Raw genomic sequence first — 17,420 nt, 5'->3', positions numbered from 1 at the left:
TATTAACTATGTAAAATAATATTTAAAATATTTATTTTACATGAATTTTTATTTATTTATTTGATAAAATCAAATAATAATACAGTAACATTTCCAGATAAACATGACTAAAGTAGTTTTCAAAACAATCTTCAAATATCTATAAAGAAATGTTTTTTCAGTAAAAGTATTAGATCATATTGCCACAAGTTTGCAAATTATATAGGTTGTTTGATGTAATATATTTTATGCCTTTGTGGGATTGTGAAATCAATACTTTAATATTATTGTTTCAAGTTTTCAAAAAAACTGATATTCTGAATTAGTTATTAATTGTTCATGCTGACTCTCTATGCACTTTCTTATACTGCTTCGTGGTAAAGTTTTTCTAAAGAATCAAGATCTGTATGAAATTAGGTTTATAAAAGAAAAAGAAAAAGAAAATGAAAAGTTTTTAATATACTATAATCTCTATGATGGTTTTTTTTTTTTTTTTATTATTATTATTATTATTATTATTATTATTTATTCTGAAAAGAACATATCATAATGTTTCTAGTATCTAAATTTTGAATATTACTTTGATCTTGGGGTTTTAATCGCATTTTTAATTTAATTTATTTTATTTTATTCAATTTAATCACTTATTAAACTGTTTTATTTATGAATTATTCTTGAATGTATAAATTATAGACATCCAAAATAATGTATAAAGTGTATTTTTGTCACTGTCTTGTAAAAAAACATACTATATTTTCATTTTTTTGTTTATTAGTAAATAATAATTTTGAAAACAATTTACCTTTTTCCTACAGTTTTCAATGGTTAAAATCTTTTCGCAATGCGATTTTATTTATTTGTGTATTTATTGATAATTGATCCATCTCTTCTGTTTTTCTCTAATTTAAATCTAAACCTATAACCATGCCATTTCATACATCAATTCACATCAGTACTTAGTTACATGAAATTATTCATTTATGTTCAAAATACTTATGATTGTTTTTGAAGTATAAAATTTCTTACATCAAAATTTATTTTAATAGTTCACAAGTCTTCGAATCATTTCATTTTTAGAATTTATGGAATTAAGTAATGTTTCAGATAATAATAAAATAAATGAATCTGCAGACCATTCAAGTTTGAATATAAAATATACAATAGAACTAACAAATTACTGAAGAATATGTTTTACCCTAAAAGATGGAGTCATAAAAATCAAAAATTGCAGGGGACTTCGAATACTACAATCAGTGTATCACACAAAATGAAACAGCGAGAAGATGGAGAAGATCCACAACATACCCCTAAATCCCACATCAATATCTTGAAGCAGCTAGAGATGAGTCATAAACTTGATTGCAAGCGTCCTCGAAGGAACAACAACAACAATCAGGTAGAAAACAGAATCCTGCGAAGAAGGCACAGCTTGTAAGAAAAGCTCACCTCTGTGGGCGAAGAAGAATCGACCCACAGCTCTGCTGTATGTATCACACTATGCAGCACTGAACCACTGCTGGTCATGGTTGACATAGACCTGCTTCACTGCCCTCCATGTTTGTTGCAATCCACAAGCTGTGCTACACAGCATTGCCCTGCAATTTGTACAGTTGATTGAAGCACGCTAGACGCAATGACATAGTGCGGCATATGATTCATTCCGGTTTCAACTGTGGAATTATAATTCTGGTTCCATGATGTGCCTTTGAACCAGATTTGAGATTAGGTGTTCTCGGTTACTGCTTGTACCTCAGGCTATTTACCTCGAAATCTTTTCCCAGTAAAATCTAAATACATATGACTAACCAGTGAATATAACTACTAAATTCTTATTTACTCGTCATTACCACAAAGTAAATATGGTATCTGATCATATAGGTCTCAGCAGAGGCCGACACCAGAAGGAACAACTTAAGCTGCCTGTAAATCGTTTACTTTAAAATAGGACAAGTGATTTGCGCTACATCAAATTTTACTACCAGATAAGTAGCATTCTTACAAAGAATTCCAAAACGAGTTTCCGCAAGACTCTAAAATCAGAATTGGCAATAACTCATTAATTCAGCAACTATGTCATTATGCTACTAAATGAAAATCGCGGCAAGCCTCCTCCGTACAATTTATTCTTATCTTAGAATCATCTCGAATTCTGTTCGACCTCTGTAGACCCCTGCAGACCTAAACATGAAACGACCAGGTAACGCCTGTTTACTTTACAGCGTCGGAGTATGAATGCAGGCATCGAGCCTCTTTTCTGCGAATGAGCTTATATATATATGTGTGTCCCTCCCCTCTTCTTTCCCCTCACTCTATCCAAATACCCACTACGCACACAATGTCGCTCTACTTCAAAAATGTGCACGAAAACCACAAAAAGATGTAGGAGACAAGAGCTGTGCTGAGTTCTAACGACCAAGACTTGGGAAGAATCTGCTTGGGAATCACTGGCATCAAGACCGAACCCAAAACCCAGCCTAAGACCAAAGCACTCACTCCAAGCACGGATGCTCTGGCGACGCTCTTGAGTCTGTCATTGAGAAAGTACACACATGCCGCTAGCGAAATGGCAACCTGAAAAGCCGGCCCTCCATTTGCAGGGTTGAACACACTCCACACTCCAAGTAACAGAAACAGGGCAGCTCGTTGTCCCATGATAGTCTTACTAGGCACTTCGATCATGTTCACAATCCCCCGCACCCACGGAGGCGACTCCTCAACCTTCTTCCTCAAGTTACTCTTCAAATCCATTTTAGATGCTTTCCGCACGCGAAAGCTCTGCATGATAATCGTGTCGTATGCAGACTCAATCGCCTCTCGGCTCTTCTCGTGACCATTGTACTGCTCAACCAAGTAATTCCGAGCTTCGCGCACCTCCTCCTCTGAAGCGTCCTGGCTCACTCCCAACCGCTTGAATGGGTCTTGCACACCAAGCCTTGGAAACACTGGACCCGAGGAATTCACATCCGAGCTCCCAAATGCTGCGCCCATAGCCCGACATACTAATCCATTGGGCCTTCGCCAGCTAAACCCTCGTAATTGCCTCACCGATGGAGCTACTAATCTAAACGCCTGTGACGAAAATGATAAACTTTCAAACCTCCAGGCCTCTAAACTCCTCGAATAGCCACCAATCTGGTTCGAGCCAGATACAAAGCTCATGGCTGACGCATTGCTGGTGATGGGCAAGCCCACCTGAGAGTGCGTCATGGTCTGATGGAGCACCATCGCCTAGTCGACCTTGCGAATGAAGCTCCCCTGGGTAGGAGTGAGTACACAAGGCAACCCGCATCACCCGAACCTCTCTCTCTCTGCTGCCCAACGGTATCAGACATGAGCACGGCGGCGATGGAGCTTCGGAGAGAACGTCGGCAAAACCCTACACCCAGAGCATTGCTGCTGCCTCACCAGGGAACTCGGCACCCACTCATTCATGCCTCCATATCTCTTTCTTCTTCTCATTCACCTTTTTCATAGATGTGTGAGCAATTGCTATGGAGTTTGTATCTCTTGCCAAGCGTTTTACTTTGTTGTTTTGTGTGAACTGTATTCATGTCATCTTTCTGGCCATTTGGAAATTTATTCGATTGTGCATCCATGTGAAATCACTTGTGATTATTCGAATAATCACAAGTGATAGCTTCTTTTTTTTCTGTTTTGAAGGTGTTGAGAGGTTTTTGTAAATTGCGTGTATTGAGATCGTGAGTACTAGGCTAATATTACTGTATTGGGTTCATAACCCGCTTCTAAAAAATTGAGTCTTCGAAGTTTGAAACAGTTCGTTGCATTCTTTAAAAATGTATCGGAGGTTGTAGAATTGACCTTGAATATTCAGTCTTGTGGGTGGAAATTGGAGGGTTTTGCAACATTTATTAATCAATGGTCTCATTTAACAATTCAACTTCTTCATTAAATGCGAGTTTTTGATGAGCAACAGAAGGTGACAACTTATTGAACTTCCGCAATAAGCTAAAAGTACTTACGAGTCAATTTATACACTTGGAAGTACTATTAAAAAAGTTGGTGATGATATAGTTCACAACTTCTTTCTAAATTATTTGATAAATACATTGAAGAAGAAAATTATTCTAAATTTTTACATAGATGTCATCCAAAACTCCACTCGGAGAACATCATAAGATAAACGATTACCAATTTGAGTTTTGTTAACCTACATAATAGGCTGAACATATGAGGAATAAAGTTTGCATAGGAAGACGGTCTGACATAAAGCTTCGAACACAACCACAAGTGTTTTGCCTCCAGTAGTCATTGCAACATCCGACATCAATACATTTAGTACTCAATTCTTGTAGATTCAAAGTGAGTTCATTCACATCAGAAGAGTAAACGTGCAAATTCAAAGCAGAATTTGAATTCATGTCCAAGATAAGACGGGACACGGTGAATCTAATTGTTGTGCAAATTTCGCACCCTTGAGGAGCCAACTGGAGTTGCTAACACACTGCTGTCACATGTTTCAGCTTGGTGACATGGGTGATAGCAGAAAGAAATTATTATTAGCACAGAGACAACTTCATCAAGCTAATTTACGTGATATCTACAGAATTCTTAGATGAAAACTAAGAGGACAAGAGCTTCACTAAGAGCAACCTTCAGTGTTATCTCCTCAGGTCACTACCGAGCAGAGTCACCAAGATTTGTAAAATAATCGATGTTGCAGAAACAAGTTGTGAACTATATCATCACCAACTCTTTTAGATGATAAATATGTATTACGAGAGAATCCGTGTATTAAGTACAGTCATCTTACCTGAGCAGGGTTGAAATTTTTAAGGTTTGCTGAATTCAAATACCTGACGGTGACGTAAGTCACTAGAGAGCTGATACATGCATACTACGTTATGCACTGTACACCCCATCCAGGATTTTTTTCATGTCCGCAGAGGAAGGATTTAAAGCTTCGTCTTTGTAGCACTTCAACATGATCTCCTCCAACGCGGTGTATTTCTCGAGAAATTTAACCTGCAGTTCATGTTAGAACCAATGCATGAGCGTACTTCAAAGAGCCACCATAAAAGGCCGTTCCAAACCTGTGCCTGCCAGGTATCATAAGGTCTGGAATGATTTACCTTAAAATATTGATCCCAGATAGTTGAAAGAACATCTTCACGTTGGATTTGTTTCTGCATTCTCTTAAACGTAACTTGGAGGGTCTTTTCTACCTGCAATACCCACGGTGCTCTTACGTCAGGAATTTGGACCTCCGACTGCCATTGACTTATTTAAAAGACAACAGCATATAGATCAAATTTACTCAATTAATCATACCATTATTGCTCGACCCCACTTTTCGCATTAAAGATTAAATTATTTGTGAAAAAAGACCTAGTGCACCAGGATGGAAATATCAGTACAAATAGAAATGTGATAGCCTGTGATTATGCTTCTCATGCTGCAATTCACAACGGAGATGGACTTACTGACGACAGGCTGGTCCTCAACATCTTTCGCAGATCTGTTTTGGTGCATCCAGGCATGGCTGAAACCTGGCGAATCAATAGAGATTGATAACAAATAGTTTTAAATAAATTCCAACAGTTAAATAACCGATTAATAAAACGACTCACACCGCAAAAAGTCCCTTCCAGTACCTAACGGGCAATCAGAAAGTTGTCCAACTATACAAACACATTGATCAAACACTTGTACGAGTTTGAAACCGTTCAAATAAAGTTCATTGTAATCCCTTGATATTCACATCCTGAACGACTAAATGAGCCAAGTGATCAAGTTTTGAGGAATCGCGGGGATACGCTCCTTTGAGTTTCCTTTGAATCAATTCAAGGAGAAATCTATTCTCTACAACATGATACTCAACAAGTTGCTTTGCACATTAAGAGTTGAAAGGCGTCGTTCTTTGCCAACACATGAACAACAAAGTTTACAAAGTACAGAGAGGTGATGTCCGACCTGTTCTGGTTGCACTTGTAGCAGCGTTTGTTCCACTCGTTGCAAAAATAAAAGCAGCCTCTCAAATTGCTGTACATTCAAAAAAATCACAGGAGCACACCAAAATTACATATCGTCATCATGTGTACATATCATACGTTTTCCTAGCGACTCTACAATAAAATTAATCTCCAATCGTATCCGAATGATTTACAACCGAACAAGTGCTGTTACTCAAAACAGAGGCATGCATATCTGAACAAAATTAAGACTTGTTACTGTCTAAACTCAATGGACTAAACCGGTAAGTTCAACAGCAAATTACACTACAAACCAGGGTTGATGAATGTACATAGTTAATCATGGACTTGGCATATTGTTGGCATGCTTGCGCGTAACCATCTGAAGCTTGAGTGTAAAACTTCTCCAAAGCAGGCGTAACAGCTGCAAGCTCGTACGTGCTGCATACACATGGTCAAGAGATTAAAAAAGAAAGATCAACTTTTCTATTTCTGTATTTGAATCTCAGATACAATGTCACAAGGCACGGAGACAGTGAATGCGCTTGGGGAAAACCCGTCGTAATTTGAAACATGTAACGACTGAACTTACTTGTCTTGAAACGCAGCGTAATTATCAAGAGCGAAAATTTCTGCATTTTTGGGATCGTTTTTTACAACATTTTCGATGACTGTGAATATTGGAGCTGCCTGGTTGATCATCACAAAACACAACCCACAAAAATATTGGAAGGTTCTCAAGACTGAATTGCAGAATCATCAAGGAATCAATGCAACTGGTAATCATGTTCAATTCAAGATCTTTGTGATCCTCAGAAGGCAATTCAGACCCATTTAGGTCTCGAGTACATGTCTGACTCCGATTACAGTCAACGTACTGTACATTCAAAATAATCAGATTCACTCTAAACTTTGGAATATACGGGCACAACATAACCCAGGGTATATGTATTCCTGGTAGAACTCCAGGAGTGGGTAATAGGTAACAGGTCAGAAGACAGTACTTCATCCAAATTTAAGAAAATACAGAACTTACCATTTTCTCAAAAGCAGCGTCAATATCTTCCCTTGAGTTCTGCCCTACAATCTGAGATTCTATGAATGATGCGACGTTCGCAAACCTGCAAATCATCGCCATCTAGTTTTAGAGTCCTGGACGATTCTGATATGGCGAATATTTTCTCACAAAAATTTAATGACGAATGCTTTCTGACTGTTTTCTGAAAATACGAAAAACCTATTTTCCAATACAGAAGTTCTGGGTCGAGTTGGTGAACTAGCCAAGGCCATAGTAAATATTTAATCCACGAAGCTTTGTACGCATCTTTAAATGAAAGCCATATTCAAATGATCCGATATAAAAACCAAAAGCAAGATGTTAGAATACAAATCTGATTGGCACTTGATCCAGCGCGTTGTGACTTACTTTGTAATGGAATAGAGAACTCCAGTGTTCTGGCTTCTGTCAGCCCTTTCAAACAGTTTACTGGTTTCAGCAACGACCTACGCGGTCAATCGACAACAATATTTTAGTAAGGACTTCAGCAACTTACTACGAGATTTGATTTCAACACTGGATACTAGAGATTTGGTGAACATGATCATATTTCGTGACGAAAAAGCGATGTCTTGAAGTAGAGTGTCAAGCCTCCAGGTGCTGAGGAGATGATGACAAATATCACTTTTAATGACACAGGTTTTAAGACCTGAAAAGAGTAACAGGACTAAAATGTTGATACACACCTGATTGAAATGAGAAGAAATGCGAACTTGAAGATCGTCAAGCAACTGGTGGACGAACCAAGCAGCATCAGCTTTGTGACTAGAACGATACTTTTCTGTAACACCCTTCACTGATATGCAACTCCAGGGGTCCACCCTGTGCGCCCAGTCTGCAACAGCATAAAAATCCTCCTGCAGTACAGCCCAGGTTGCATAAGACATGTTTCCTGCCTCTGCCTTTAAATCACTACGACCCCTCCACTACTATTATCATTCATATTCTCAGCTGTCAAACATAAAATTTCTGGAATATTTGATGTAGCAAGTAAATTAAAGCATCACAATACAAGCAGAAGCCTTGTGCAAAAGCATCAATAAAAATTTGATACAAGATATAATAGCAAATAGACAATTTCACCTAGCAAGTCGCTATTACATTTTCTAAATGTTCAAATTAAAACAGAAACTGGTGTATGCTATTTACCTGAATCCCATCCAGAAGTTCTTGAAGAGCTTCTCTCAGAGCCTTTGACTCAAGAGCCTGTTGGTCCGCTGCAGAAGCAAGAATCATGTCAGTAGGATTCAGACGTGAGAGGGCTTAACCATTTAGTAGTACAGCAATTAAAAGCAGATCCCAAAAGGTGTTGCTCATCTCTTTAATAATCTAAAACCGTCGTTAAGTTGCAAAGACAAATTGTAGCTGCTGACCATGGTAAGTGATATTTTATTGGATTAGTTCAATTGCATTACAATACCTGTAAAAGCTAACTACATCACAATTACAACCCGCAACTTCTGATGGAAAATTACGAATTAAAAAACTAATTTCCCGAAATATTGTGGTGAATCAGTTAACACTTCCTTGAAAATCAAAAGCAAATAAAAACCAGGCTTCGAGGGCATGGGAGCTCCTCGACAACAGCAATGAGGCAGAGCGTTCTTACGGGTGTTTAAAATAATGTCATCTCTATTCACTCTGGACTCTTCCTCAACGCGATCCTTGGCATCACCTTTCACTTGAGGGGCCAAGGGCTGAACCTCAAAGCACATGAAAGAGGCAAAAAACGTACTCTGCGACGGCAAAGTACGCCTTAGAACTTTAAATCATCGAAGCAAAATACTGCTAGTAGCATTCACAAAAAATCATCGGATCAAATCAAAAGCCACCAAAAAACTTAAAGTTTTGTTCACAGAATCAAATCACCTCGTCGACTAGGTATGGTATGAAGGTGCGTAGCATTCTAGCATAGGCATCAGAAACGGTGGAGGCGCCATTTGGGGATTCTTTCGGGCTTGGTTGACTCTTGCCACTGTCAATCCTATCCAGCAATGCTGTAGAAGTTTGTCTCACAACGGTGCTGTTTCGCAATTCGTTGGCAAATTCACGTGCCTGCAATAAATTTCGTTGGCAAATACAAACGTGCCTACTAACTTGATCTTCAAATTTCCTATTTATCTACACTAAGAATGTAAGGCAAAGTAATCCCGCAACTTGCATTTCACACGGTTTAGGACTCCTTGTGAAACGCATTGACATACATTATGCATGCGAGAAGTACCTCTCGTCGCAGCAAGTGGTTGAGGGAAAGACAAAAAGATTTTCGCAGCGGTTGCAAGGAGGTCTTGTCAAGAGCCTGGCAATATCCAAATATACACGATTACTACTCTATCGCAATCTTGTCGGGGGTTACTACTGAGAACAACATGCAACGCGACAGATACTTCCCAATTTGACAAATCAAGCATCACGTGTAACCCATTATTCATAGAGTAGTTACAACTGGAGTTCTTTTTAAAATTGAAAGCAGTTCTGTACCTTCATGTGCTGAATCAATCTTGCGTACTGCCGGCACTTAAAACGTAGGTCAGAATGTTCTGGTCTTCTTAGATCGCCCTTCTGTAAACCTCCCATCATCTGTGTTATTACATGAATCGCAACAGAGTGCAAAAAAGCTATACTCTCCAATACATCATCTTTGAAGTGACAACCGCAAGGCACGAAGGATTTACAGGGGTTTGAAAACCAAATCCATTGCAAATTTCATCTTGGTAATACATAATGTCAAATAGCGCCTAGAATGTGTACCTGCGAGAAAGAAGATTTATCGCTGATCATAGATTCGACAATACTGGAGAAATAGTCGCGAAGAAAGTTTGTAGCACGTCCCAGAAACACGCCCTTGAGCTTTTCAAGCTCATTACGCTTCTCCCCTATCTGAGCAAGTTCGACAGTAAATCATCCTGGTTAATAAATGTGTGTCTTTTCGCGTGTTTCGATGAAAAAAAAAAAAAAGAACGCAAACTTTCAGTAGAAAGAGGTGCATGCATCCGGATTTAACAATGCGCTTACAAGAAGCTGTAGTTTAGGGTAAAGTATTAAGACATCATGTAAAGATGTTCCAAACTCTAGATAATATTAGAAGATTATGCAACTTACGGCTCGCATAGAAGCATATCTGGCTTCTAGAAAAGGTGGTTCAAGATCATGAAAAGCACTGGCCAGCCATTTACAAGCTTCAACATTATCAGCCACTTTAGCTTCCTCAAATGTGCCTGCCGTAAGCGTTTTTGCGTACTGTTGGTACCCCAGCAGAAGACGGGTGTAGCAAAATGTCAGAAATAGATGCTACCACACAATACTGGCAGATTAAGTACCAGTGCTACATGACAAACTGGTGAGGTTTCTGGGTGTCAAATAGCACGCGAAGCAAGTACTTTCGTTCTGTTCTGCTTAGTAGAGAGTGATGCAATTCAACTTGATGCGTCTTTCAACATACTTGCAACTTAATTCTCAACTCTGTAGCACAACTTGCTACCTGAAATATGTGCAACGCCAAGAAACTCACCTCTGCTGGAACTCGAAACCGGTCCAATATGACGTGCAACTCTTTCAAAAGGGCATTACTGTTGTGAGTTTGTGTTTCCAACCTGTTGTTCCTGGTTTCGAACTGTTGAGACAAACCACCTTAGAAAGATCTTGAATACATATGAGTTGGATTAGGTCTGCACTTTGCTATCACATGGCAAGAACATATCAACTATAAGAGCTGCTACTCGGCAACATGACTGCCATTTAGCAATGAAAATAGATACATGTTATGATGTTTTGCTAAAAGAGTATTGGATCAATACCCAGACACACCATGTAGATCTTAGAGAGACAAAATTTAGGATCATACCGAAGCGATGTCTTCACGCATGTGGCGTATTTTAACGTTGATAGCACCCAGCCACTCTTCCAAATCCTCTACTTCTGCAAGGGTCTCCTCTAGCTCTTGAGTTACCTGCATACATAAAAATAAAAATATTTCATCAGCGAGCCATGGCTCTGAGTCTGAGAGACGTGCAGATTCCTAGCCAGAGGCGCACTGGATGCGAATTTTCTCATTATCAATTCCCAAGTTTTGCAAATTTCTTCGGCAACTTTCAACACAGTGTCTACTAATCAAGATTGCTTCGGCATCAGTGACCAGCTCAATGAAGGATTAAAAATGAACGTAAGTCATTGAGATAAGACCACGAAACCAACCTCGTCAACAAGAGGCGTGTTTTCCAGAATCGCATGGACATTGGCATCGTCCAATGCATTCATTTCCCTTTTCAAGCGTTCAGAGAAAGCATCTGCTTCATCAATGCCTAGCACATACCTGCCGATACCACCATTGTGTTTTCACAGTGAATAAGCATAAAAACTAAGGAGAATGCTCAATGATATTCATGATGAAAGAAGATATACTACAAGGACCTCTTCTTCCACAGGGAAGTTGAGACAACCTTGTGAAAAACCTCGTCTAGAAGTGATCAATTATGTGCAGGGAGCAGGTGGAGCTCACATGCCCAGAAGAGCATCCATATCCTTTTCCTCGTCTTTGGAGATAAGTTCCTCGTCGTTCTCACTGTCAATTTCCACTGTTTCCTCATCCCCTTCATTGTCTTTGACGTCGTCCTCATCAAAATGATCTTCCACGTTCATCGTAGGAGTTCTTGGCAGTTTCGAGAATGCTTTTGAAGGTGCACTTGTTTTCGGTTTTGCAGGCCCTTTCGCAGTAACCAACTTAGCGTTTTTCTGCATTTCAGACCATTCATCGGATTTAAATCAACGTATTCTAGACCCAGGCCTATAGCAGGTATGATCCATCGTCTCACGAGTATGATAGTGCTGAATTTTTCCGGTGTCGTTAAGGATTATAGATCATGCTGTAGAATAGCGAAAAAGATAAAAACATTTGAACTGCAAATGAGCATAAAATTACCTGTGCCCACAGCTGCATTTCCACAACATCGAATCCAGTAATTTTCGGAGTCCGACCATGGTAGAGCTTACAAAGCTTGGTAACTGAGATGAGGAGACGGTTCCTACCAGACGTCAAACCCAAACAACCTCTGCTGTCAGATGGGAAGCCGTGCAAGGTAGCTAGTTAAGAAAGAATAAGCAAAGGCAAATGCACATTCATTGAAACTATATCACTAAATGGAGATTCAAAGCGTCCAAAACACAGATGCTTGATTACCTGTCATCTACACTGCGCATAGACCATTCTGAAGAAGTCCCCGAATGTTTTTGTAGCAAGTCAAAATTCTGCACAAGATGTCAAGAGCGCAATTAAGGAACTTGCAACTAGTAGGTTTCTGAAGAGACTATCAATCCAACATATCAAAAAAAACAACAGCAAAAATTCCATTAATGGATAGAGCAACAACTAACCAGAATAAAGGTACGTCCACTCTCATCGTCAATAACTCCTTCGACTTCTCTCAAATGACTCAGCTTGTGCACTTTCAGCGTCTGCAGAAGCATCATTTTAACCGTGTCAGAGGCATGACGTGGGAGGTACGGAGTTTACACAATATATTTGTAACTCAAATTGCACCTTCGTTGATCTTAAAAAGCTGTCACCACATGAACATGGTGAAGATAAAAAAGGTCGTGTTTCGTCACCTCAGTTTAAGGCAATTGTAGACATCATAGTACCAGCAGTGCTACTGGACAGAACATCAGACCCCAACACTGGAAGATGACCGTACGATAGACAGAGACATACCTTAAGACCAGTGGCAGATTCTTTCACCACATGCAGGCATACTTTCATTTTTTTAGTCACTGGTGAAGGCTTGACTGAATCCCAACAGGCGAAGTAAGCGCTCAGTGAACCACATTCAACAAGAACATCCAACTTCCCTCTTACAACTTACTCCATAGAGCCAAAACTCATAAACAGATTAAATTTCTCTCGCTATCTAAGGGGATGCCCAAGTACTCAGTGAATCATACTACAATCAAACAACGCTGCTACTATGAAAGTGATATACCCTAAACAAAAGAATATGAGTGGATATGGTAGAACTCTGGAGTAAGGGTGTGACATGGAAAAGGAAAGCACCAGTGAGGGCAAGAATGCGATGCTGGCTTGACGGGCGGGAACGACGACCGCCAATACCCCACGAGCTGGTGCTCTTCTCCACATAGAATGCCGCAAGAACGTGCTCTACGGAGGAAAATACAGCTTGCACCTCGCCTCGCAATTCGTCATCCCAAGCGAATTCTTCCATTTTCAGGTCGGCTGCCATGACCTTGATCCTCTGTTTGCTTGCTCTCGTGGCCTTTATTTCATGCGTTTCATTCTTTCAAAAGAGCACCCAGTCCGTTTTTCACGCTCTCTAAATCTACAGGCAATATCTGATCACGGTAGCCCCAGCTAGAGTGAAGTGTGCAAGTGAAGACACCTAGAACAACATCAGGTGCAAGAAGATTTTCTTCAGCGCAAAAATACTTTTTTTGAAAAAACATTGGCATGCACCCTAAGAAGCATTGAACAAACTCACGAAAAATTTGCGTAAATTTGCAAGTTCCTAGCAGTTGTGAAACCTGAAATCGCCGATACAATATTCGTAAGGATTACAAATCAGGGTTTAGAAACTAGGTCATGAATCCTTAAAATAAACTATGGGAACTAATTTAGCTGCTGCTTCTTGGACGATGTATCGCGATGTTATCACGAAAGAGAGCGAATTCGATTACGATTGAAATTTGTCATCAATCTCAAGCTTGCCTCAAAAAAGGTACATACACTAAGCATGACAGAAAAACGACATCTAGCAATTGCAACAGTGACATTTCTACGAACTAATGATCAAATTAGTGAGCTCCACTAATTTGACCTGATCCCCCTAATGGCTACGAACGTAACTTACCGACAATCAAACTTCAATCCAGATATTTCGTAAGACATCGACTAAGACTAGTGCGGGAATAGGAGCAGGCACTTGTTTCAGCCGCGAACAACGTTTGACCCAGAATTCCTCAATCAATCATTAATAGTCGCAACGTGATCAGAGCACATCACCTCATCTCCATCACCACTGTCCTGGAACGACATAAGATATCGCGTATCGGCAGCTAAGGCACCCATAAGATCACATCGCATGCTTGCTCCAATAACTTCCAAAATCAGTTCACAACCTCCTTCAACAGGAAAATGCGTACGACAGCGAAAGAGGACGATGGCAACAATCACCAAATTTCTCGTCCCAACCCGTTCAGATCTTTCAGGAAACCCTATGAACCAATCCGTAGCAATCCGGAAAGAACTGCACCGTCAAGCGAGGCCCAACTCTGAAAAGAAGGACTTCTAAACCCGGATCTTTCTAGAGCCCTACTTTACAATGAATTTGGGTTTCCTCGGAAATTCAACGAATGTTTCAATAATGACCAGGCAAGCTTGATTGATGCACAGTGCACAAATTGCAGGATGAAATTGTCTGAATTGCGCAATTCGTCTGCGAGAGCACTACTCGGTAGTTGACTTTTTCTGGCAGACCTTTACATCCCCGATCCACATCGATATGTCAATAATGCCACGTATATTTTCATGACTGTAGCTTCTCCCACAGCCCCAAGTCAGCGCACGTGATCGTGTTTTTCGCTTGGTGAGTTTTCGTTTTTGTATCCAACCCCGAACATGAGCTTCATCTTCGGCTGAAAGCAGCCGATTCGATTGTGCTTCGAGCATCCTTCTGAACCCACTCTTCGGGTTCTTCACGAAGGATTGCTGTCGATGTGGTACTTGTTTCTGGCTTGAAGATGATTCCAGATACATCCACATTGGTAGGGTGGGTTTGCGTGGCGTCCTTCGCTCACGGAATATGGTGCCGACTAGGTCCAAGCCATATCCGAGGTCCAGTGCCACAGAGGCAGTGATGTGACCTTGCAACTCTACGGTTACCCTACATTTTGAAGCGAGACATCAAGTCTCGTTCACGCCTAGAGCTGGTATGATGCTCACACACCAGGAAACGACATCAATACTCCACCTAGCCTGCCGCCTCGCACTCTTGTAGCGAGAGAAAGGGTAGTAGTACACGAGAACTTCCTTCGTAATGGGGCGATTGGGTACCAGTCTAGGTACTGTCGCTGCCTTTTCTTTGAACCCAATAGTTTATTGTGATGACCCCATCACATTTTCGCAATAAATCACATCCGCGCTAGCCTGTAGCTGGGGCTCCCTTCCTGCACTGTGGGGTTCCTGCTTCACCTGCAATTTCACAAGCACGTCCCCAAGAATCAACGCGCAATACCACAATTGTTCAGGCTCACCTCGAATCGTGAGTTGATATCCCTTTCCACGGCCACTTGTGGCAGTGTAGTTCCATTGAATATGAACTTGGGGAGCATTAGAAATTCTATGTGCTGGAAGCTCCACACCACTCTCGTCTGTTTCCAAACATTTTATTCAACTCGTCTAGGGCTGTTCCACGTCGTCCTCTCTGGCGCTTGTTGCAGAAGTCTGTCGCAGTGTTGTGTCATGTTGCAGAGTGAGATATAGTGATATTTAGCCAGATGACGTATCCATGAGTTGGGGTAGTCCTTTTTGCTTAGACTTGAGGGTCTCGGGTCGCAGCACCGGCTACTTGAGAGACTTCGCTGGTTTTGTGCTAAACCTCGGGGAGATAGACAAATGTTTGCATTTGCAATCCTTTGGTTCGTGAACACAAAGCAAACAAACTTTTTTTTCTTTTCCCTTTTTTTTTTGTGCAGGATGATAAGTTTGTAAGAGGACCCGTGGCTTTTTGAAAACTATCGGATGCTCGAAAACAAGAATCGCTTTGGAAAGTTTGTCTGAAATCGCATCATGGACGTTGCGATAGTTTGTGCGCAACATGCTGATGAATCGGAGGCCTTGCTCCAAATGATACAGAGATCCGATGCCTCTGTTGTTTCGTTTAATCTTTTCTTTTTTCTTTTCTTTTTTTCATTTTTCCTGAAATTATTATAGCACATTCATTTGGATGTTAATTCCCTGTGCAAGTTTGATCTTGCTCCTGCTGCCGCAATCGCTTGAAAAATTCAAAATTCTGTTAAAGTTTGTGCTGCGCAGAGAGCGGCACTCAGACAGTCACAATCTCCGGGGAACGGAATCGTAGACGTGGCTCATTCATTTGTTCACGGATGAATGTAACTTCTGAGAAACAAAGCCTCCATATCATGAGTATTCTGTGTGAACCAATTTCTTAATTAATATAAGGTTTTCTCTTCAAAGAAGATGTGGTTGAGAGTGATTGTTGATATGGGATCCCAACTTCTATTTTCTATGTAAATTAAGAAAGCATAACCAACTGTGATGGAATATCTATGTATTGTACACTATCTATGTTAAAAATATTTTTGAAAAATAATTGTCACATTCGCCATGCACGAGAGAGTTAAAGCATACAGATTGGGAAGTGTTGTAACTATATTGGTCTATTTTGTTTTGTTTTTTTTTTTTTTTTTTTTTTTTTTTTTTTTAAAGTCACATTCGATCATACTTTAAATGATGTTATCATTTTTTTGAAAATGCAAATGTAATATTACCACGAACAAGGGCAACCAGACAATTAGAGGTAATAAAGGATGTAGAATATGATATGTCTTATTCCTAATTTCCATCACAAAATCACTGTAAAGAGATACATTATGTTGAAATTTTAAAAAATCATTCTGTTGATGATCTATAATTTAAAAAGTTCCTTTATATTTATCTTCATATTATACACTGTGTGGTGAATATAAAATATAAAATTCTAAAATATGCCAATATATGGTGTGCAGATTCTCTTCGCAAGTATGCTCAAAGAATTTTTTCTTCTATCAAACCGTCGTACATGAGTCCAAGTCATATTTTTTTACAAGAACTTGTGATGAAGTCACTACAGCGTGACAAAATGAAATGATGAATGAAGATGTGTATTTCAACCCATCAGCTGCAATGAATGAGATCTCTTAGTTAGGACTAAGACATACCAGTTCTAATGTTTTAATTACAGTACATATCCACACTCATACCATTTTGTTTGCCTCAATTAATGTAAATCTGCTATTGACGCTAACAAATGATAAACTTCAACAAAAGTTTGACCAGGACTACCGTGCTGCACAGACCTCTTGATTTATTGTAATCAGGACAAACCAAATGAACACAAAAACAAAAATCAATTGTAAAGAAAACGCTTTGCATTAGCAACATCAAATTAGGGCGTCAGCTCTCTGCGAACTTCGATAACTAAGCGTTTCTACTGCCGGGCTCTAATCGTGTTCCATCCAAGCATAATCGCACCAACTTCTACAGTCGCTTCAAAAACACTCTTCGCAAATTCCATACCACGTTTTCGTGGCTATAAATCGTTTTGGTGCTGCAGCCAATGTCATGCCCTGCTCCACATCTTCGGTAGCACTGACACCCCTCTGGGATAGACAAGTTCTACCTACTGTGATTTTCCTTATTTTGATTTGTATTCCTCAAGTATTACACT

General features: G+C 39.9%; 2 protein-coding genes across 2 annotated transcripts; both read right to left on the bottom strand.

Moving 5' to 3' along the window:
- Window positions 1-1,896: 1,896 nt before the first annotated feature.
- LOC112288547 (protein CHAPERONE-LIKE PROTEIN OF POR1, chloroplastic) lies at window positions 1,897-3,453 on the bottom strand. The gene has a single exon (XM_024532816.3). It carries the CDS (start codon window positions 3,202-3,204, stop codon window positions 2,323-2,325), a length of 882 nt encoding a protein of 293 aa, XP_024388584.1. The 5' UTR covers window positions 3,205-3,453; the 3' UTR covers window positions 1,897-2,322.
- An 876-nt stretch (window positions 3,454-4,329) lies between these two features.
- Window positions 4,330-14,291, bottom strand: LOC112288546 (exocyst complex component SEC3A). Its single transcript, XM_024532814.3, has 26 exons — window positions 13,976-14,291; window positions 13,013-13,355; window positions 12,674-12,747; window positions 12,337-12,417; window positions 12,143-12,210; window positions 11,885-11,987; window positions 11,465-11,697; window positions 11,161-11,278; window positions 10,811-10,915; window positions 10,478-10,579; window positions 10,069-10,206; window positions 9,718-9,846; window positions 9,448-9,528; window positions 9,191-9,265; window positions 8,836-9,021; window positions 8,576-8,702; window positions 8,116-8,183; window positions 7,653-7,823; window positions 7,336-7,412; window positions 6,946-7,030; window positions 6,502-6,599; window positions 6,242-6,350; window positions 5,911-5,979; window positions 5,421-5,486; window positions 5,070-5,162; window positions 4,330-4,962 (listed from the first exon to the last, which is right to left on the bottom strand). The coding sequence occupies exons 2-26, from the start codon at window positions 13,197-13,199 to the stop codon at window positions 4,840-4,842; spliced, it is 2,766 nt and encodes a 921-aa protein (XP_024388582.1). The 5' UTR covers window positions 13,200-13,355; window positions 13,976-14,291; the 3' UTR covers window positions 4,330-4,839.
- Between the last annotated feature and the right edge of the window lie 3,129 nt (window positions 14,292-17,420).

The sequence above is a fragment of the Physcomitrium patens genome, chromosome 11 (assembly GCF_059467195.1).
Source record: "Physcomitrium patens ecotype Gransden chromosome 11, ASM5946719v1, whole genome shotgun sequence".
Taxonomy (NCBI): Eukaryota; Viridiplantae; Streptophyta; class Bryopsida; order Funariales; family Funariaceae; genus Physcomitrium; species Physcomitrium patens.
This window is presented reverse-complemented; position numbering and strand designations above follow the sequence as displayed.